At 41.2% G+C, this 23,009-nt stretch overlaps 1 protein-coding gene across 2 annotated transcripts in view; it reads left to right on the forward strand.

Moving 5' to 3' along the window:
• The window catches only part of chst11 (carbohydrate sulfotransferase 11), a 63,233-nt gene extending 45,818 nt beyond the window's left edge, over positions 1–17,415 (forward strand). For both annotated transcript variants that reach the window (XM_023349839.1, XM_023349840.1), the window contains exons 3-4: positions 14,568–14,797; positions 15,698–17,415. In XM_023349839.1, coding sequence (XP_023205607.1) covers positions 14,568–14,797; positions 15,698–16,322 — 855 coding nt within the window. In that variant the 3' untranslated portion in view covers positions 16,323–17,415. The remainder of the gene's footprint in view (positions 1–14,567; positions 14,798–15,697) is intronic.
• The last annotated feature ends 5,594 nt before the right edge of the window (positions 17,416–23,009 follow it).

Genomic DNA, 23,009 nt, shown 5'->3' on the forward strand with positions numbered 1-23,009 from the left:
ATCTGTGCCAGCAGATAATACCTGTCTGGATTGTTACACCCACAGCCAAGCCGACAGTCCCGTCACTTTGGTTTATATCCTGTCATGTTTCTTGTACTTCCCCTTCCTGGAACCCTGATGCCACTGGGCCAGAAGGAGCCGGAGCAGCTGATGGGGTGTCAGTCCGCCGTTAAACCATCACACCAAAGCGCACGACGCTGCTGAGGCTTTGTTTGCGCAGGAAGCTTTTTAAGTCATCAAGGATTTAAACACTGGGGCATCAAATAAGGAAGAATTATTCGTTTTCGCTCCCTGCATTCAAACAGAGGCTGGGAGGAAAGCAGCGAGAGGAAGGGAGGCGGAGAGATTTCAAAGGAACGATGGCTCTGTTTTTCTCTTTGATGGAGGAATATGAATAAATCCCAATGTTTTTGTGTTTGCAGTAACATACAAAGCTAAATTGCCTCAAGATCTGACAAACTTGTTTACTGCAAATTTCAAAAAGACTGTGTTCTCTTTGAAGCAAAGATTCTAGTGACCATTTATGATTGTTAAAGCCGGTTTAAACAGGCTTAGTCTTCCTTTCTGAGATAATCAGCAGCAGTTACCAGTTTTGCACAGCTGGATCGGGTCATCAGGTTATATATAAGGTAGAACCGTTAGGTCCATGTACAGCATCTCCCTATAAAACATGGCGTGTAAGCTATGTTCTCCATGTTCTTTTTAATTAGGTTAAAATATGGAAACATGAATGACAGTGATGTGGATGTGAAAGCTGGATAGTCAGAGGAGATGCAGACAGAATTATGACTGGATGAGTGTGACTGTGTGTCTGGGTGAGACCCGACCAGCACCTTATCAACGCCTTGCAGAAGCTGATGCAACACGGTGGTGAACATGCTTTTGTACTCAGTGTATTGAAAGCTCAAAGCCCTTTAAATGATTCATGAAGGGAATCATCTTATCTTTTTGTGTTTTGACACTTTTTCATTTTGCCAATGCAATGAACCGCGGCCTGATGAACAGCTTTAGTGAGCTGAAGCCCAAACTCCATGTTGGAAAGATCCAGCTGATGTACTGTTAAACCTCTGCTGTCCCTTTAGGTAGTTCCAAAGTCATTTTTTGCGATTTCTATTGTTTTAGTAATTGATTCATCGAGATTTTATCCACTGTAAAATAAATAAATAAATAAATAAAACTCACTTATAAAAATGTATTCATACATTTATAGGTGCAGATATTTGGTACTGTGCCGAAGTTTTAAATAGTTTCTTTACATCTGGCTGTCTGTGAGCTACAGCAGGGAGTCACAAACGTTATGTTCAAAAATCCAAATCTGATGTCCATCAAGTCAAGTCAAAGATTAGCTCACAATAAACCTGGTTGCAGGTCTGCATCAACTTTCAAGCAAAATTCCAAGCGTTTTACCTGCAAGCTGACGTAGCTGTGAGTTACTTTAGAGTTGGGCAGTAAAATGTAAAGAGCACTTAATAAGAAATGTAAATTGAAACATAATGTGTTTTTATGCCTCAGCACATAAAAGTACCTTACTTTACACCTGAGAGTCATAAACTAAATAAATAAAAAGAAGAAAAGCGAGACACAAAAACAACAGAGGAGCAACTTAAAGATAACAAGACAGAAAAGGACTGAGAACAACGAAAGCTGGGCATCACCTTTCCAAACTCAGTCTCAGTATTTTCCAAAGTCCATTTTCATTCTTCATAATTTAAGTATATAATTAATGTAATCAGATTTCAACAGTTCAATATAAAAACTAAAATGTTTTGGAAATTTAAGGATTTGGTCAAGTTTTTTTTACAAAGTCAGTTCTGTCTTAGTATATTGTTCTATTAAATTGTAATTAAATAGTAGCAATAATATTATGATATATGTAATCTATGAAATAGTCTTTGTAAAATAAAAACTCTTCCAGCTGCTAGTTTAATTAAAGTTTTATTAACTCACTGATTTCTCAACTCAATTAAAAAATACTTAATTTATCCCAAAGGTAAATTAAAAGTTGGTGTAACTCTCAACATCTAAACATGTTTAATTAGTAGCAGTTAGTCTTCCAACAAATCTGAAGAAGCCTCTGACTGAAGACTGTTGTGTGTGACAGTCTAATGACTGACATGCTACAGGCTCAGTATCCAGGCAGCAGAGATGATGTTGCACAGTAACATGTCCTGGATCAGTTATTGGCTGGCTCTGCTAATCCGCCTCATTTGCTTTTGCTTTAAATCTCTGTCATAGTTAGAACGCCGAGGCTTTTCAATTTCTCTGGGATTTGGGTTGTTAGTTCAGCATTAATAGTATTAATATGCTAATCAGCTGCTGCCTGTTGTGAAATCAATACCTTGTTGCCACGGTTACACATCATAGTGATGACCGGGATATTATTTTGAAGGTAAAAAGGAAGTGTTTTTGCTCCAACCATTTTAATCTGATTTTATAAAGCTGCTATAGTGTTCAAATAAGACGCGCAGCTTCATTGTTTATTTATAGACGACTTTATGATTCAGATATAAAAACTTATCAAACGCTCATCTGACATGGAGCTGAGGATCTCTGTGAAGGAGGAGTTTGGTTTGAGTTTCTGTTTGATCACATGTAATCATGTTCAGAAAAACCCCCAGCTGTTTTCTGCACCATAAATGAAGCACTTTGTTCATTAATAATTCCGACCTGAAGGCAGAGCTGTGCTGCAGCTTCACCAGCAGACAGGATGAGACAGCAGCTCTGTCCCTGTGAACGGCAGGGTCACGTTCACACCCACAATTCAACCTCTGGAGGTTTTCTATTCAAAACTCATGGTTGCTATGGATGACAACTGTCTGCAAATTAAGACCTGTAAGGCCTGTGTCAGATTGACGTGCCGTTCAGTCCGGATTGACTCTGGAGTCAGGAGTGTGAGACAAACTGTGCTGGACTACACAATCTTTCACACAGTTTAGATCAACAATTCTCTAGGCTTTCTAACAGGTTTTAACAGTTTTCTTTGGTGTTCAGCTGCTTTTCAGCTGGTTTTTGTCCCCTGCCTCCTGTCATTCCACTTAACCAGGCTGTAAGTTTGGTTAAAATGGAGGACAAACAGCTGAAGCTTGGTTTATGCTTGATGTATGTACTGTACATTACATGTGGAAAGTAAACAATGTTGGAATCAGGCTGACAACTGCTGCTGCATTTAAACTCTCTCTTGTCCCCACTGTAGCAAATATTCTGCTAGGCTCAGTGCCTATGGCAACCGTAAAAACCTCTGCATCTCACTTCATTACCCCCATGCTGAAATATGGTGCTGGCAGCATCATGCTGTGGTGATTCTTTTCTTCAGGTAGTAATAAATTACAAGCAACAGAAACGTAGCAGCTCTTGTTTTTAAGAAACGCAGTGAGAGCAGAGCTGCTGTTTCCCCAGGATGGATAGTTAATCTCTCTGCATCAACAAGAATACAGTAACTGCTTTGATATTCTGTGAGAAATCACATAAACATCTGTTCTTCTTCTTCTTCTTCTCCTGCTCTGATCAGAGAACGTTTAGGCCGTTGTTGCCCTGCTGAGAGGTTTGCACTATGGCAGAAAGGTGGTTTTATGTAAAAAGTCTGTTTATTTCTATTGGGTGAAACTAAAATGCATGCAAGCAACTTTATGGATGTCTGAACTGTTTTGTCAATAGTTTTGCACTCAGAAGCAGGCTGAACTTAAAAAAGTGTCTTTCTCCCAAAGCTATCAATAAATAAAAGTAAATGACACAAGCAGATGGCATACTGCAGGTAAATGATAGGGTGGGGTTATTGATATGAATGATGTAATATTAAAACACGAGAGAGATATAATGTCTCACTCATCAGTTTATCAGCATTCTGCTATTCATGAGTTAGATGGCCATTAAAAGCCTGAATATCCAATCAATATTTCCTTGATCTTCCAAATCAAGCAGCTGCCTCTGTATCCGGGTAGAAGCAGTGTGTCCCCTCAGGGGTTAAACCCGGAGCGGGTCAACCTCTGTCTCTGGGTCTGTTTGGGTAAAATCAGTCTCTCCTCAGAGGGTAAAACTCTGGATCCACAGAGAAAATGAGTAAAATACTCACATGAAATGCATGACTTAGAGGGAAAGTCCAGGCAGTTTGTCATTATCCTGTTTGCTATACCCTGTTATTATACTGTTCCCTTTGACATACACTAGTGCACACACACACATGCATGCACACCTACACTTTATGTTTCTCTGTATTTAAAGGGATTTTGCATTGACATTGACCCCTATTCATTTCTATACCCTAACTCTGACCCTATCCTACCAGTAACATCAGCCCCACCATAACCTCTAACCTCCTAGCCCTAAACCCAACCTAAACTCAATTCACATTTTAATCCTAAGCACCTTCTTTCACGTGTTTCCTGTGTCATGTTGCTTGTGGTAACAGATCCACCCACCTGAGCTATAGAGCTCTACAACTCCTCCATGGTTACCATGGTTACCAAGGTCCTCTTGGCTGTCTACTACAAAAAAATATCTCCTCGTCTGGAATATCAAAAGCCTGACTAGATTTTGTCTAGAGGCATCAGATTAAAATTAGCCGAATACATGTGCACACCATGATTTTTGTATTTTTGCTTCCAGAAACACCATGCATCATTTCTCTATCGTTTCACATTTACAGTATTTTCCGGACAATAGAGCGCACCTCACTATAAGCCGCACCTACAAAGTTTAAAAAACAAACTGGAAAGTACATATATAAGTCTCACCGGGCTATAAGCCGCTCTCAGTTTTCCACAAGGATGCAGCAGCTAATCATCTGCTATTAAGGACTCAGCCCTGCGTCTCCAACACCAAACCATGGATCCGTTCACACCGAGCTTACGTACAGCAGCTCTATTTCCCTCCTGTACTGCCAGATCGATAACCTTCAACTTAAAAGCTGCATCATATGAACTCCTTCATGTGGTTTCCATGATGAGGCGCTATGAGTTTGAAAACATTTCACAGGCTGTTGAACATTTCACGCTAACCTGCTGCTAGCATGTGCTTGTTCTAAATGAAAATTAGCACTTTCTTCTTTGATTTTCAATTTGGCTTACAATGATTCACTTAGTGCTAAAGAGCCCCCTGGTGGTTGAAGAAAAATCCACAGAAAAGCCGTACCGGGCTATAAGCCGCATGGTTCACAACGAGGGGGAAAAAAGTAGCTGCTTATAGTCCGAAAAATACGGTATGTGGTTCTTTGTGTTGGTCTATTTCACAAAGTCCCAGGAAAAGTATGATGTTTGTGGTTATTATGTAACAAAATGTGAAAAGGTTTAAGGTGTGAGTCGCTGTAGATCCACCAATCTGCCTCAGCTCTGATGATGATGTCATCTGCTGATGGTTTTCTGTTCATATTTAAACTGAGATCTAGGAATGAACAAGGTCTGCCTCACTGCTGTGTGCTATCCCTCAGCCTGCATTGTGATTAGCAAGAGAGTTTTCCATTTGTTCTGCAGATGCAACATTTGCTCCACTGTTGTCCTCTGAGCTGTTCCTCCTGAATGCTTCGTCAGATTGAAAGACAAAGCCATGTTGGCATTTCTGATAGGCATTACTTACTCTGAGATGGTGGCGTCTGCAGGTTTAATGTTACCGTGGGACCCGAAGAGCCAGACACACCCAGGTGTTACAAATGACCTAGAGAGGCCGCAGCCAGTTCACTGACCCTGCTGTATACTGGGCCCATGTGGTGCGTGTGGGAGTGTGTGTGTGTGTGTGATTGTGAGTGGAATCATGTAACGTGTGTACCAGGGAGTTAGGATTGTCTGGTTTGGACAGACACAGCGCTGGTGTCAGAGTGGAACAGCACAACTGGGACACACAGCACTGATGACTATGGTGAGACGACATCGCTAAAGGTTGGCAATACTACCAAAAAAATGATCAGAAGTTGATATATAAAAGTATACCAGTTTACCAATGTGTGTGTATGATTGTGTATCCACAATCTGAAGATTGTTTAGATCTTTTCAGGATATAACCCTCATAGTATGGTGCTTTGAAGCACGATTTCAACAACTACAAATAGTAATGAGGATGATAACTACAAAGATGTCAAATAACCTTAAGGTTAGAATAGATGAGGGAATGGAAGCTATGGGAACACACAAAGTATAATTACAGTCTGCTTGATACTTGGTCACAATCCAACAAGTCACAATCCAACAAGTTTTGAAAGGATGACAGGAAGTCAAATAATGAGGACAAGCTGGTGTGTTTCTGAGTTCCTTATGCAACATCAGCACACAAATCAGGATTCAGTAGACGCTCTGCTTTCATATTTCTACTTTTGCTTAGTTCTGGGACACCAGGCAAGGCAGAAAAATTGTTTGGTAGCTTTATGGTTGAGCTGCGTCAACGTCAGCTGGGAAGAATCTGCAAAAGATTCAGTGAAAAAGGGAGAGGATGGATGGATGGATGGATGGATGGATGGATGGATGGATGGATGGATGGATGGATGGATGGATGGATGGATGGATGGATGGATCACAGAAAATAAGCACATAAACATGAATGTTTCTGTTATCAGGTGCATTTCAATAAATTAGAATATCATCAAAATGTTATTTTTCAAGCAATTCAGGTAAAAACAAAAACGTATTTATTATGCATATTTATTACACACATTCTCATATATTTTTATTTTAGAGGCTTCTTCAGGTTAGTTGCTACTGGAGATCCTTCTTGACTGCAGCATCACCATCCAGATTATTGGATGAGCTACAACATTTCCTTTTCAGTTGGTATTTACATTTGATTGAATTAGATTAAATTGCTTTAAAAAGTTGCTAAATGAGACGACTGTTCACAGAGCGCTACATCCAAGGATAATGGGATGTTGAGTGGAAGAAAAAAAGATTGTAGAAAATGGTTTTCTCCCGACTTGAAGTGCATTTCACTTAGAAATCAAGATTGTAGACTCTGGAGGCAGAGTCTGGAGAAAATCTCAGCTTTACCAGAAAGAAGGTTCCATCAGAGCCAGAACTCGGCCCGACAGCAAACTGTTCATCCTGATGCCTCATCAGAGGGATGTGCTAGAGCAGGGGTGTCAAACTCCAGTCCTCAAGGGCCGGTGTCCTGCAACGTTTAGATGTGCCTCTGCTGCACCACCTGAATTGAATAATTAGGTCATTAAGGCTCTGGAGAACTGATCTAGACAAGAAGGAGGTAATTAAGCCATTTCATTCCAGTGTTTTGTACCTGTGGCACATCTAAAAACTGCAGGACAGCGGCCCTCGAGGACTGGAGTTTGACACCTGTGTGCTAGAGATACTGAAGTGCTGCACAGGACAGACTTTTCAGCAGACCTCCTTTATGCCATAAAAATCCCATAATTGGTTCTGTTTTATTTGTCATTTTTTGACAAACTGCATTTTGGGTTTTCAATAGAGATGAACCATAATCATCTACAATAACAAAAGAAACCGTCGTTTCGGTTGCCACTCTAAGGAATGCATCTACACAGTGTAATATATGAGTGACTGAAATTTATTGAGCTTTGCTTTTTGTTGGGTCTTCTTGTCGAGCCCTTTATTTAATGCACATTTACTCTGCTTGGCCCGGGAAATGCTTTTGCTTCTGCTGAGGCTTTTCCTATGCTACGATTTTGTGAAGCTGCATAAATAAGAAGCGGGGTTGTGCCCAAAGAGAACGTGTGTTTTCAGTCATTTCTCGGAATAAATAGACCTAAGCAAACATTTCCTGCGAGGCGCTGTGAGAAGCTAGCCGCCGAGTCTGGAGTCCCACTCTCTCTCGTGTGGCCCCGCGTCTCATAAATGCCAGATTGGAAAGTTAATGTTCTGCCTGACCTGGTGGAAAGGATAAATTTGCCTCATAAACTGTTAGCATTGTTAAGGTTTTACAGCAGAGCCTCACCTTGTTGCCTTTTACGCAGTCTCGGGTGAGGTATTGCCCCGCTGAAGTCCAGGTGCGTGTTTGGAATGGTCGCTATACACTGGCGGCTTTATCCCAGCCGCTGGATGAATGTCTGCTCAGTATGGGAGGAAGAAAGGTCCTTGATGAACACTATCGATCTTTGTTGAGATAGATAGTGAGCACAGCTAATGCCCCAGTGCGAGAGAGACGGAGCACTGTTTTGGGAGAGGAAACTAAATAAAAAGCCCATCTCTAACATTACCAACCTCCAAACTGAATGGAATACAGATTTAGCTGCAGCATTTTCCCCTCAGCCTCTCCACTCTGACTGTGATTACAAATCCGAGGCCGTCCTTTGTCTTTTTTAGTATCAGATAGACAGAGGAGGAGTGGACTCCAGAAAGAAAAGCAGAATAATCTGAATGAATCAACACAAAACAATCAGGAAATATTTAAGGATTAAACCTGTCTTTGCTTGGCCATCGCTTTCCTACATAATTCTGATCGATTCTCATCTCCCTTCAGTGCTCTTTCTGGGATTTCTCCCATTGAGCTCGATTTCTTTCTTTCTTTTGAATTTCAGTTTTAGTACTATAGTATTGCTATTTAAGGTTGACGTTTGACTGCAGAGGAAGTGAATGATGCTGTTCACTCCATGTTGGCAACTTTTCCAAATACTGAGCAATTAAAGTTGGAGCAAGAGGAATATTTAAAGGGGTTGTATTGTGTATATGTATCAAATGATTTAAAAGAAATTTGACTTTGTAATTTAACATCTTGAAATTGAGCTTCTGTCTCTTTAAAAATTCCTGCTTTTTCTGAAAATCCACCTTCAGGAAGTCATCACAACAGTTAAACATTTTTACCAGCGTTGAACCAAGCACCAGCTCTTATAATGAGCTCAGGAGACTTGGAAGTTCCACCAGGTGTTTGCTAATTGCTGCTAGCTAGTCTGAAGGATCCAAGTGGAGAAGTTGAGGATGGAGGGCTGCTCTGTGAGGCAGAAGGTTGGAAGCTGCAGCTCTGAGGAGGAGCTAAATGGTTGCCATGGAGATTGAAGGATGTCTCAAACATGTATGAAAGAATCAAAGCAACACTTCAGGTTTGTTTTTGATGTGAGAATAACATTACGATGATGTACAGCTAAGAGAAAAGTCAATTGTACACAATACTAGCCCTTTAGAAAAAAGAGCATCTATTTATACATTTCATAAAATATAATGTATATATATATTTTTTATAGTTTTTTCCACCTGATGTTAGCTGAAAAGCACTTTCCAGTTGTCCTCTCAGGTGATTTCACTCCTCTGCCAGTAAGGGCAGCCAGAACGGGCCCATTAGGTCATGATGTCGAAAAGTCTTCCTTTTGTTTTACTGGTGTGATGTTTCAGGAATAAGAAACTCCGACTTGGTTTTGTAGCTTAAAGGTGTATAATTTTACCTCCCAAAAGAATGAGATTATAAATGATCTAATTATCTACAGTAAAGCTGACTGGTTCACATAAAGCCAAGGGGCCCAACCATTTGTCTTCTTTGATGAAGTTAATCTTACATAAGATTTACCCCAGTGAGCCGTCCATCCGCTGGAGTTATTGAAAACTATAGATTCAAACTCGCCCTCCCCGGCTTCTATCGTTCTGGAATCACTCCTTACCTCCCCTCTTTAATCTCTCTTCCTTTGCAACCATCAGCGGATCAGAAGCAAGCTTTTCATTACCACCCTCGCTCAGCACTGATCCTCAGATCATATTTCAAACTCTGAGCTGCTCTCTCAGAGAATAATACAGCGGTGGCAGGGGGATGAATGCTTGAGATATGGACGCATAGAATTCTGCATATCTCATCACTTTTGCTCACATTTCAACAGTAAACATGAGGTGAGGAGACAAGACGGTGGAGGTGGGCGCTGTGACTGCAAGTGACGAAGTGGAGACGTCCTGTTTGTGTTGTCAGTGATGGTCATAGAGGTGAGATCAGGTGTCCATGTGAACAGACTCATTCTGTGTCCTCCATCTGAAATTCCCCAGGCAGAGTGAACCTGTCCAGAAGTATTCACGCCCCTTCATTCACAAATTTTCATGTATTTTACTGGGATTTTTATGTCCGATTTATATTTTTTTTATTCATCGGGTTTTAATTTTTTATACTTTTTTTCAAAATAGCTCAAACTCAGTCAGAGCAGAAATGCACAGGAAGGCAGCAGTCAGGCCAACTAGGCCATACTGTATTTTTAAGGACATCAGAGAAAAGGGGCATGAAAAGAATTTTTCTTTAAATTCAAAATTACGAAGTATATTTGATTGGTCTATCACATAAAATTCGACAAAAGATATGTTGAAGTTTGTGTCTGAACAAGGTGACTACTTCTTCAAGGTACTTTAGTGAAGAGTGAAGCAGGTTCGACACACATAGTGTTATATCTAAATCAACATGCAGCTTCTGTGTGCGGGGAAGCTGCTAATCTCAACTTCTGACCAGCTAACCGCTCTCACAGTCCCGTTATAGCGCCCACCGCCGCTCCATGCCACAAATGTGCAATCAAATGGCCGAGTAATGCTATCCTCTCTTCCACGGGAAACAGATTGACACGCCAGAGGTCGTGACCTCCATCACAACTGTATCGACACATCTCTCCTCTCATCTTGCTCCCCCTCTGCCCCCGCCCCCTCCATCCTTTCATCTGAAGTGACCAGAGAGTCGGAGACGGAGCAGCCGACGCTACAAACACGCAGAGAGAGCGACGACAGGATCTCACCCCACAGCTTCGCCCTCGTGTTAATTACAGCCTTGTGCTGCAGGATGGAGGGCTGCGCGCTCGCTGCCACATCTGTGTGAATAATAGCTTTATGCCTCCGAGTGAAAGAAAGGGGAGATTTTCATCACAACAAAGCCGCTATTTGCTGTGAGATTTAACGCCATTGTGAGCCTTTGATGTGTTCCCGCTGACGTGAACAGCGAGGAGTGATGAGCGTCTGAACAGCGGCGAAGTGACAGAGGCGCTAAGCGAGGCCTTCCTCTCCATCCGTCACACTTTGTCACATTTCTCCTCTCTATTCCTGAGGCGGGACAAAAGGCAGGAACGTTGGAGTTGGCACTAGGTGTTACGCAAAGGAGGGATTCTGTGGCTTTACATGTTTTCATGAAGAAAAGTCTCACAAGGCCGAACATGAAATACAGTTTGATATTCGGGATAAAGAGAAGCCGAAAAGCTGCGCTTCATTATGGATCAGGATGCTAGCATCCTTCCATACGCAGGAAATATTATTATTCCAGTATTATCCAGCTTTGGATGTGTATGCAAAAAATATGGAGAATTGAAAAATAGTTTTCTTCTCAGACTTTATTTCAAACCCCATTTTCTGAGCCTTGTGTTTTTCTTTCTCTCTTTCCTACTCTGAACTTCCTTCCTCTCTCTTTCTTTCATCCTCTTTCTTTTGATCTCTTTTTCTTTCTCTTTCTTTCATTGTCTCTCTTTCTTTCTATTTTTCTCTCTCGTTCTCTCGTTCTCTCTTCCTTCCTTCGATCTCTCCATAGGGAGCCTGAGCATAGCAGAACTGTCTTAAGATGAATGGAGTTTCATGAATATTGTGTCAGATCCCTGCAGTTTCCACTTTTTCTCATTAGGGTTCAGTTAATTATTATGTTTTAAATGATGACAGTTTCCACCTGTGTGTTTGCGTTCCAATAGCTTCCCCCCTTTATTAATGATATCAACAACTATACATTTTTACATTCCCTGAGTTATTTTTGAGGTTAAAACCATCTACAAGTGGCATCCAGGGTCTTCCTTATTTCTACTCTTGGGTTACAGCCAATCAGCACCAAGGAAAATGAAAGCCGCACCTGGATTCAGCCGCTGTGTTCAGCTTTGTGTCTGGGTATTCCAGCTTCTCAAGCTCTGGATCTGTGAACAGGCTGTTTCCTTAAAAACTATTTGAATAGTAAATGGAGCACACTGTACTGTTTGATAACTATTATTAATTGCATGTATGATTGAGTCTAAATTGCTTTTTTGTAAAATAAGGAATGTATTTTACAAATTACTTATTTCGACATTTGTTGTGACTTGAACTGAACTAATTTTCCAACAATAGTTTGGAGTTAAGTTCCAAGGAAAAGGACACATAGGTTAACACTGACTTTGACAGAGGTCAAATTTTGACCTCTGTCCAAGACGTCCAGTAGTGAAAGCCACCCAGGAAGTGTAACTTATCCCAGTGTTGTTCAGTGACATGTGTTTGACTGATTCCTTCACGGCTTCTGAAGCGTAGCCGTTCCACATTTAGAACGGTACCAAAACCATCCAATAAACACACATCAGAAATAGATTTTCCCCCAAACTATTCACATCACAAACTTCTCAAACTATTTACCAGGTGGTTTATGTCATAAGCTACTGTTTGGCCCTGGTAGGCGTTATCGCTGAAAGGCCACACTTGTTGTTTGGAAGGGCATGCAGCAGAAAACATGCAGGTCATAGTATAATCGTTTTAAATTCTGTATGGAAAACAGGACCTGCCCTGGAGGGGAACGGTGACCCGTAGGCAGAGAGAGGCAGGAGGAAACGCTGTGGATGCAGAACCCTCAGGCTGGCCTCTCTCTGCTTATTCCTCTGCATCCGCCAACTCTCACCATCCCACACTCCATTACAGCCTTCACTGTGAATATGAAATGTGTCTCCAGTAGATGACAGGTGGCTGGATCTATGTATACTGAATACTTAATATGGGCTTGATTCACTAATAGCAATATTTCCATCAGAGGCATGAGTTAACTTGGGGGGAATGCAGTCAATAAAGAAATGAGAGGAATAAAGGAAATGATTAATCACGTCCATCTGTCTGGTTGTTCAGCCACCTTTCCCTCTTCATCTTCCATTTCCTTTTTTCTCTGACTTCATTAACTTCAGAGCTTTAATGGCTCTCTAAGTGACAGTAAATGATCCTCTGTGTGCTTCAGAAGGGTGCTTCATCTTTTGTTTGGTGAAAATTCTCAAAAAGTAGATTTAAACTAATACACACATCCAGACAGAAAGGCCTGTGGAGCAGGTTTCTGACAGCAGGTCAGTTTGACTCTCTCCTATATGCTGATTGAACTGACTTGAACACAACAATAGTGTTTTCTAGAGTCCAATCAGATCATCTTTTTAAGCAGAACTGAACCCCCAGTGGGCCAAGAGAAGCAGCTTTATTGTCCATCGCTGTTGTTGTGCGTTAAATTTATGGCCATACCAGAAATGAGCAAATAAAAATGTTCCAGCTGGAACCTTTGTAGGGAAAAAAGATTATGATTAATTGCATTAGTATTTTTAATGCAATAAAACCAGTGTAATTAATTAATTAATTAATTGATCAAAATTTACTTTTTAAAGTCCCAGTCCTACTATTTATTAATATTCTAACACTTTGTCACAGGGTTTCTGCCACATCAGACACTTTGAGGATATTCATTAATTTGACGTGTCTGGAAATTAATGCGTAGTGGCAGAAAACCCATACAGAATTAAAAACGGTTCTACCTTGGATTGTACAAAAGGTTGACCAACGTCATGCCCTTCATGAGACAGAATGAACACACATTCAGAAAAAAATTATTCTTTTCTTAATGGACTTAAGAATAAATACATCCAGTCCAACAAAAGCTCCAGCAGAAGTTAGGCTAAAACAGAAATTAGCATGACTTCCATTTTAGCGTAGCTTTTATTTTTGTGTAGTGGCTTTTGCATTTTGTTGACCTTTCTGTAGATTCAGGTTCAGAACAACTATAATAAATGGGAGTCCAATCTAAAATCATTTTTTCTGCACAAATGAAAAGTGGTCTGCACTAACAGGTGCCATTTTCTACAATAAGTATGGAAAATGGATGGGTGGAAGAACTTAAAAAGGAGCCTGAATTACACGGAAGGAAGGGAAGTCCTTTTAATAATAAAAAAGAGCTAGATCAGGCATGCTAGCAATGAAATCCTAGAGATTTTTCCCACAATACCCAATATGCATTACACTAAGAGTTTATTGCTAAACTAGAGCTAAGGAGGCATAAGTTAGGAAAGCTAGCCTCCAAAGCTGAGAACCATCCAGTTCTATTGTTTTGTGCTTTCATACATTTTTACATCACTGAGCTGAGCTGCTGACCATCAGTGCCTAGAGAGCCCTAAGGGTTTTTACTCTGCCTGTTATACTGTATTATCTTTATTTTCTGATAAGCAGTTTTTGTTTGCTGATATCAAATCCCAGATCAATACTTCATTAAAGTTCATAAAATCAGAGGCCATGTGTATGACGAACACCTCAGTGTCTTTAAAGTGCAGTAAAGTAACAGATTACCCTTCATCACTATGTCATGGTCTACATCAGTACTGACTGTGTCCCAAGCTAAATGACGTTTCAGATAAAGGAGCGTTTCTTCTACACAGATAATTTGTCACAGACAGGAAGATGCAACAAAACAGTCAATACAGTCTTTCTTTTCATGTCAATATGTATGGTGAAAAAAGACACTCTTTGCTGGAGAATTCAGATTTGTAAGGACAAAACTGGGACTGAGACTGGGACATTCCTATTATATGCTTTCAAGATTTGTTCCCTGGTGTCTAATACCTTTAAAGGGTTTCTACCATTTTACCTACTCTAGACTAAATGCATATCTTTCTCTTGCTCTCTTCTTTTTCTCCATAAATGTTCCAGTTGGACCCATCAGGAGCTGCTGTCCTCCACCAGGCCAGGAGGGACCAGGTGGTGGAGTCCTGCAGAGTTAACAGCGCTTTCAGTCGAAAGCGGAGAGTTCTGACACCCGGGGACCTTAAACACCTCGTGGTGGACGAAGATCATGAGCTCATCTACTGCTATGTACCCAAAGTGGCCTGCACCAACTGGAAACGTGTGATGATGGTGCTCACAGGCCGGGGCAAGTACAGGTGGGTGTCACATTTTTATGGCTCTGGGGTTACGGTCATACTGGAGTTCAGGCATTGTGTTGTAAGACTGTAGGATTCACCACATGTAGAATCTAAAGGTCACAATCTAATTTGGTGACACAGTGATGTGAGTCTCAAAAGGTTTGCTATGCCTGTTTGGGGGTCGTGTTTTCATTTGTTCGCAGCTAATTCAAAATTCCAGAGATTTTGAATTAGGCCCAAACTCTGATTGAGTCTATCAAGGATTTTCCCAGAATTCCCCAGAAGCTCCTCCTGTGTTATTTTGACTGTGTTTTGGGTCAATGCTGCAGTGAAAAATCAATTTTCTCCTTAAGCCCAGGTCCCCAGCAGTCCTGAGCAGGAGTCTTTTATGAAACACTGCTGTCGTCTCACCACCATCCTTTACAGTTAATTATTGTTAGCCAGATGGAGAGCAGTGCCTGTTTTTAGGACAAAAGGATCCATACTGGCTGAGCCTTTTACTCTCTGATTGCTGAGGCGTATGGTGGTTCCAAACGTCTCCCATCTGCATGTAACAGAGACCACTGTGCTTTGTGGGATGTTCAATGCTACAGAAGCTTTTCTGTATTATTTGCCTGATTTGTGCTTTCACACAATCTGGCCTCTGAGGTTTACACACAATTCTCTTAACTTCATTGCTTGATTTTTGCTCTAAGCACTGTCCATTCTGAGATGTTATGCAGAAAAATGTCCATTCAACTGAATTACTACAGGTGGACAAAAGGTTCTTGTGGAAATCAGATGCATCTGAGATTATTTTAAAGCAGTATCTGTATTTTTTATGTTTAACTGATTACATTTGTTCAGTTGTCTATTGCTTGTTTAAATGTGGCGTGTTCAGTAATTCCGTCTCATTGTCCTTGTGCCTTTCCTGTACAGTGACCCCATGGAAATCCCCTCCAATCAGGCCCATGTCCCTTCCAATCTGAAGACGCTGAATCAGTACAGCATTGCTGAGATCAACCATCGCCTCAAGAACTACTTCAAGTTCCTCTTTGTCCGTGAGCCCTTTGAGAGGCTGGTGTCAGCTTACCGCAACAAGTTCACCCTGAAGTACAACTCGTCCTTCCATAAGCGCTTTGGCACCCGGATCATCAGACGCTACCGCAAGAATGCCACCCAGGATGCCCTGATCAACGGCGCTGATGTCAAATTCAAAGAGTTTATTGAGTACCTGGTGGATCCAGCCACGCAGCGCGATGGCCCACTCAATGAGCACTGGCAGACAGTTTACCAGCTTTGTCACCCATGTCACATCCACTATGACATGGTGGGCAAGTACGAGACCCTTGAAGAGGATGCAAACTACATACTGAGGCTAGTGGGTGTTGGTGACTCCCTGCGCTTCCCAAGCTACGCCAAGTCCACTCGTACCACAGACGCCATGACTGCTCAGTTCTTCAGCAATATCAGTTCCCAACAGCAGGTCCAACTCTACCAACTTTATAAGATGGACTTCCTCATGTTCAACTACTCCATACCCAGCTACCTGAAGCTGGACTAAATGACAGCAGAGCTGGCACTCTGACAATGGCTGCCTTGTTTGCAGAAAGGCAAAAAAAAGAGTGAAGTGCAAATTTTGGAAGAAAACTTGATTTTTAAAAACTGTCGTCGTGCTTTGTTGGTGTTGTGTCTGCAAATGGATATTTAAAGAGTCCCAAAAGGTTGGAGGAAAGCGTGCTTGTGTGAGCATAAGCTGAAGGATGTTCAGTCAGCAGAGCCAGAGCGCTGACTGGAGGCGAAAGCGGGCCTAAAAAGAACCTAACACCTACAAAAACTGAAATGTCTGGGTGAAGCGGGTCTTCAAGAAGAACTTATCTTCAGAAGATGAACTTAATCAAGGGATTCTTCTGATTATGTTCTCTATATCAGAGGCTGCCTCACATTCTGCAGAGCAAACAGCAGCCTAACACACTGACGCCGATGCATTGTGAGAGCTCAGCTCATCCTTCTCCCCTCTTATCTAAGAAACTCCGTCAAATTGTAAAGCAGTTCTTGTCCTGTGCTGCCCTCTCAGCATGGTGAGTTAATACCCCTTATCTATGAACCCTTTCATTAGATTCATGTCAAAGGAAAATTGGCTTATCACATCCTCAAGGGTGCCTTATAATATATGGCTCCTTATTTTACAACCATGAACTCACCGGCAGTAACTACAGCGGTGTAGCCTTCAGTCAAGTGTTTTACCAAAGCCAGTTTTATCTCCAGTTTTGGATGCTGGCAGAACAGATTATCCATGTTTTGACTTGAAGACATCAACGCATCAATGACGTTTGAAAGTTCTTTACAGATTGATCAGACCGGCCAACCGGCAAGGATGCATTAAAGAACGGGATGCATGAATGTGATTGGGTGTACCTTAAAGAAAAGAGACAGCCGATGAAGTTTTCAGGAGTGACAGTCACTGGATCACATAGCCACCATGCCCCTCATAGGGGTCCAGTGAACGGAAGGAGGCACACACCCAACCAGGCTACCAGCCAAACACGTCTTTAAGTAAATTAAGATTACCCTTTTGTCGTCTTTCTTATGTTTTGTTTCTGTTTATCTTATGAAACATTGCTGCAAGCAGCAATAATAAAAACATATTTAATTGACTTTATTGTCTGACTTCAGAGTGATTTTAGGTGCATTTCAACCACTGAAACCTTTTCTTTACCCACAGCTGGCTGTGTGTGCAGTCTCCTGGTATTTAAAGTGATGTAGAATGAGGTTTCAGTGCTTTGTTTGCAAAGATTGACAAGAACATCCATTGTCCCAGCTGGAAGACAATGGATGTCTTCCATTGTCTTCACACAGTCTTTCACAGACTGTGTGAAAGACTGTTCACCCCGTCTTTCTGAAGCTGTGTGAACATGTGTGCCTGGAAGGTAACAAGCCAGAGCAGAAGTTCTGGATGTCGTTGGATTTAACTTACCTAAATTTGTAAGATCAACTTTGTGAGAAGCTCAAGAGAGCAGGTCTGAAAAAGACCTCATATAGGTTCTGGAAATTTGGTCAGAAGTCATCCTCAGTGTAATAGTTGTTATCAAGTGATAAAAATATTAACTCATGAATCTGCATGTTCACCCTGTGCATTTGTAGGTTCATTAGCTTTCTTCCATAGTCCGAACATCAATCTTAGGTAATGGGTGTGTATGGTTGTCTGTTCTGTGATGGACTTGCAATCTGTTCAAGGATCAGTAAAGACAAATGCCAGCAGGTATGGAAAAAGGATGGACGGACCTTTTCCTTTCAGTTTACTTCAGATTTATCTAATTTTTCTCTACATTTCCTTCTGAATGGTTTATAACATATCAGCTCTCGGCTTCGTCCTTCGGCTATCGGGACCGTCAGGAATGTTTTGGTTGCTGGTCAACCTGATTTCAGCAATAAGACAGTCCATGAAGCACAAAACAGTAATCAATTATGAAACAAAGGAGCATTACAAATGATCAAATTCCATCCTCAAAATCATCAAGAATAAGTGATAGTACAAATATTCGTGGGTCTCCTCTAAATTGGATTTGACATTTTACATATTTTCAAATTTAAACTTTCCTACAAGTTCCCAACTTTCAAAAAAACACAATTTGAGGATTGTAAACTGTCACAATTTTGGAGTGAGACCCAAGCTTTTTCTCTATCTCCACTCTCTCACTCCCATCAGACATATCTCACTCCCTTAAAGGAGTCTTAACATTTTTCCTTGGGTGGATCAATGGTAAAGTGAGGTTGTTGCTTTTATGGCATGTCACCAGACTTATCACTACTGTATGCTTCTGTCAGCAACCAGGACGGTCTGAAAATGCTGAAGATTTCAGGATAAGTGAACACTGTATAGAGGACATTATCCACCCTAAGGCATCCAAAGGAGGGTTTTGGGCCCACTGGGTCACACACCACCATGTCTCCCTTCAAGGTCCTCTCAAAGTTGTCAGCCTTGCTCAGTGTTAAACAGCAACAGTAAACTGACACCACCCTTCAACTTTTGTTTAAATAATGCCTAAATACAACCCTTGATAATACAGGTGAAGCTCCTCAGAGGTCTTTCTGAAGATGTGTGAACATGTGTGCCTGCTGCAGCCTGCAGTGCAACGGGAGTGCAGCTCTTTTTCTTTGGCGCTTTGCTCCCAGTCAGACATCTGGCTCTGATTGAAGAGAGGAGCTACTGGTCTGGCCTGTAGCCGTAGCCTTCATCCTCCACACATAATGACTGTATTCCAAGCATGATTCAGGAGGACAGAAATATAAATGCTCCCCTTGCACATTAGCTCTCCTGCTGATTTTTAATGCCACACTGGATCTTACTCAGCAGTTCAGCAAAGCATCTGAGGCTCCATTTAAACAGCTTATTTAGCCCCTTACATGGAAAATGAACAATACACAAAGGACCTCTTAGCTTGCAAACAAGCTATTACAGAAACCTCTCTTTCCCTTCACTGTGTTTTTCCTCTTGTGCCCATGCCAGCATCACATACTTAAAAAAAAAAAAAAGCTAAAAAACTAAAACTGAAGTGTGGTCATGTCCAGTTTGTCTGAATGCTCACAGGAAGTCAACCACACAGAGCCTTTGCTTTGCCTCTAGCAGGGAGAAAAACAAATGGGCATTTGGTATTTTTGTTCATATTCTGAACTGGACAGCCTGCCTGACTCCAGTCCCGTCGTCTCGCAGTGCAGGAGTATTTATATTCAAAACTGCAGCTATATTTTTACTTGTTTTTCAGCAATGTCTACAATTAGACTGAGCTGTGTGTTTGCTGTTTGCCAAAAGAAGCAGAAAATGTCCGAGCTGGAGTGTTTTTCCCTTGTTAGCCTACATGATAAAACGTTTTGTTCATACTTTGCCATACTTTGTAAGTAATGCCTATATAATCACATTGTTTGCATACCCCAGTGTTTCCAGAGGTATGCTAACTGTAGATTACTTTAATGACAAATGCATTTTCCATACTGAACACATTGAGGATTCAATATTTAAAATGCTTCTTTTATTACCATTTTTACAACTTTTATTTTTAAGTTGTGTTCAGGCCTGTGGCTCGTGATAAGCATTTATTATTTTTTATGTCCGAAGTCAAGAAATATGTAGAGGACATTGCAGATTGTGGTGCGTCTTGCACATAAAGGACATGTGGATCAAAATAGAATAGATGGTTATTTTTGCATATTTTATCAAATCAATTCAGTTTATTTATACAGTGACAATTCACAATAAATGTCATCTTGAGACACTTTACATTGACTCCATATGTTCAGTTTTGCCACCAGGTGGCATATTACATCAGAAACATGATTAAAGTACTTACAACCCTAAAATACATTGAAAATCAATCAATCAAATTTTATTTGTATAGGACATTTCAGCAGCAAAGCATTTCAAAGAGCTTTACATCATTACAAACACAGAAACACAATGCAACATAGAATCAATAATCAAAACACAGCATTAAGTCAAGTTCCATCAATATATTTGTAATTGATTACATTTCAAATACAATTCTAAACAGGCGGGTTTTTAGTTGAGATTTAAAAGAAGTCAGTGTTTCAGCTGTTTTACAGTTTTCTGGAAGTTTGTTCCAGATTTGTGGTGCATAGATGCTGAAAGCTGCTTCTCCTCATTTGGTTCTGGTTCTGGGGATGCAGAGCAGAACCAGAACCGGAACCTGAGAGGTCTGGAAGGTTGATACAACAGCAGCAGATCTTTAATGTATTGTGGTGCTGAGCCGTTCAGTGATTTATAAACTAACAACAGTATTTTAAAGTCTATTCTTTGAGCTACAGGGAGCCAGTGGAGAGACTTTAAAACTGGTGTTATGTGCTCTATCTTCCTGGTTTTAGTGAGAACGCGAACAGCAGCATTCTGGATCAGCTGCAGCTGTTTGATTGAAAATGTCAATGTCCAAGTATTTTTTTAAGAACTCTGACATATTAGCATATAGTTTATTTCCCCATCTTTTCGCATTTCCAATCTCTTAAGAACTTGTCATGTTGAATGTTTGTCATATGCTACCTCTGGATATCCATCACCCCAAAATGAATATTTACTTTTCTTGTCCAATTTCAAATATTTTCCAAAAAAACGACGCACCGGCACAACCATAGAAGAAGAATTACCAAAGTAGAGAGCAGAAAGCAGAAGATCAGCTCCATCAGCCTGTGTTGAATGCAGTGAGTAGAAAGCTACAGGAGACTTTAGATGCTGCCAGTGTGAGTTGCTTTACAATGAATATTAGGGGCTGCTATGGGGTGAAAACTGCAACCAGATGAATTATTTTTCATTTTTGTGGACAAACCAATGATTTCACAATTTTGTTTATTGTACTACATATGACTGGTTTGTGTTGTAAACTAGGGTGAAACTTCCCTAAGGATTTTGTGCTCATAACCATAAAGCTCTACAGCTAAAGGCCAAGTTCTAGCTTCTAAATTGGGTTACAAGTTCACTTTTATTACTATGAAGACTGCCAGTTGATTTTTTTTTATATAGATTTTAGTTTTTTCTCTGCAATAATTACCGACACAAACCATCTCACAAATCTCTTTAAAAACTTCTGTTCTTTCTGTAACTGCGCCTTCAGTAATTCATTACAACATGGCTCCTCTATTAACCCTTTAACAATGTTTTTACCAGCTTTGCGCTGAGAAGTAGCTCCTATAATGAGCTCAGCAGATCCTCAGTTTCACCAGGTGTTTGCTAATTGCTTCTGGCTAGTCTGAAGGAGCTGAGTGGGGCTGAGGGCTGCTCTGTGAGGCAGAAGCATGGAAACTGCAGCTCTGAGGAAGATCTGCACCTCACAGGCAGTGTTTTGCACAGCTGGATGGTTGCCATTGAGATGAAAGGATTTCTTAAACGTGCATGAAAGAATCAAGGCAACACTCCAGGTATGATTTTAATGAGGGAATAACATTATAACATGTTATAAAGCTAAAACGAGTCAATTTTACCCAATACTGTACCTTTAAATTTACAGCAATACCTCCTGAGTCATCATGTAGCTGCAGGGGACAAATGATTGCATTCTGTTGGTAACTTTGTAGCAATCCCTTAAACTGAATATGCATGTGGTGAGTGCGGAGACAAATAACTTTGCTTCAACAGGAGTAAACCTCCAGCAGACCCTGCCTCAGTGTGAGCAGCCATCTGACTGGAAGGTCTGACACAGAAAAAAATCACAGAAGCATTACTGATCCAGGAATACATTCTGTTACAGAACGAGTTAGTGGCAGCAGAAGGCCAAGCAGATGAGCTCTGAGTTTTGAGGATAGGTTTTCTAATCAATGAGGAGTTCCCTATTATTTCTACTGCTTATGTAGACTTACAGATGAAGAGCTTCTTCCTATAATGCTACGTTGTTACTACAGGTTTTTGCTTTGTAATCAGTAAAACTCCTGCTCCTTCCAAACAAAGCTGCAGTCAGAGCTGCAGCCGCTCTGTTTGTTTCCCAGCCCACGTCTCCATCTGTGCTTCTTCAGCTCCCAGTAGCCTCATCGCACCAACCATGCTCTGCTGCACGCCATGTTTTCTCTAAAGCGGGCAAAGTTGACAGAGGTGACACTCGCCGAATGGCGTTAAAAACATGGACGGGAGAAAGAGGAATAAACAAACTGAAGTCTCTGTGAACTTGTCTTTACCTGGTAGTAAAATTTGTTTTGATGATCTGAAACATTTAGTGTGGGGAAACCTGTTGTGTCTCACAGCACTGACTCTGGCCACAGTTCACAAAGGACTTTGCTTCGGCTGCAGGCGTCCCTGGAGGAACGCTCTCTCATTATTTGTGCTAACCAAAGAGTCGGCTCAGACTAACATGAAGGACGGGGGCAGAGGCAGGGTTCATCGTTGCCCAAAGACACTTGAACATGTGTCACAGCGGATGGTGGAATGGAACCGACAGTCTTCCGATAAAGAGATGCTCTACGCCAACACTCACTGTAAGCAAGGCACAATGAAATTACAGGGAGCCGTGTTGGGGTGGGTGTGTGAGTGCTGCCACTTGCCTGATGTCTTGTCAGCGCACACACGCGCACGTACGCCGACATGCACAATGTGGCAGGATTGCTCCTCCTGTCTAACCTTGTGGTTCAGACTGAAATACACTGTGGCCTTCCACCCTCTCCAGCTATAAACTCTGTCATTACAGGGAAGCTACAGCAAATTGCCTGTGTGTACGTGTGTTTGTGTGCTTTTCTTTGTCTCTGGGTTGAAAAATTT

This window comes from Xiphophorus maculatus, chromosome 17, assembly GCF_002775205.1.
Source record: "Xiphophorus maculatus strain JP 163 A chromosome 17, X_maculatus-5.0-male, whole genome shotgun sequence".
Taxonomy (NCBI): domain Eukaryota; kingdom Metazoa; phylum Chordata; class Actinopteri; order Cyprinodontiformes; family Poeciliidae; genus Xiphophorus; species Xiphophorus maculatus.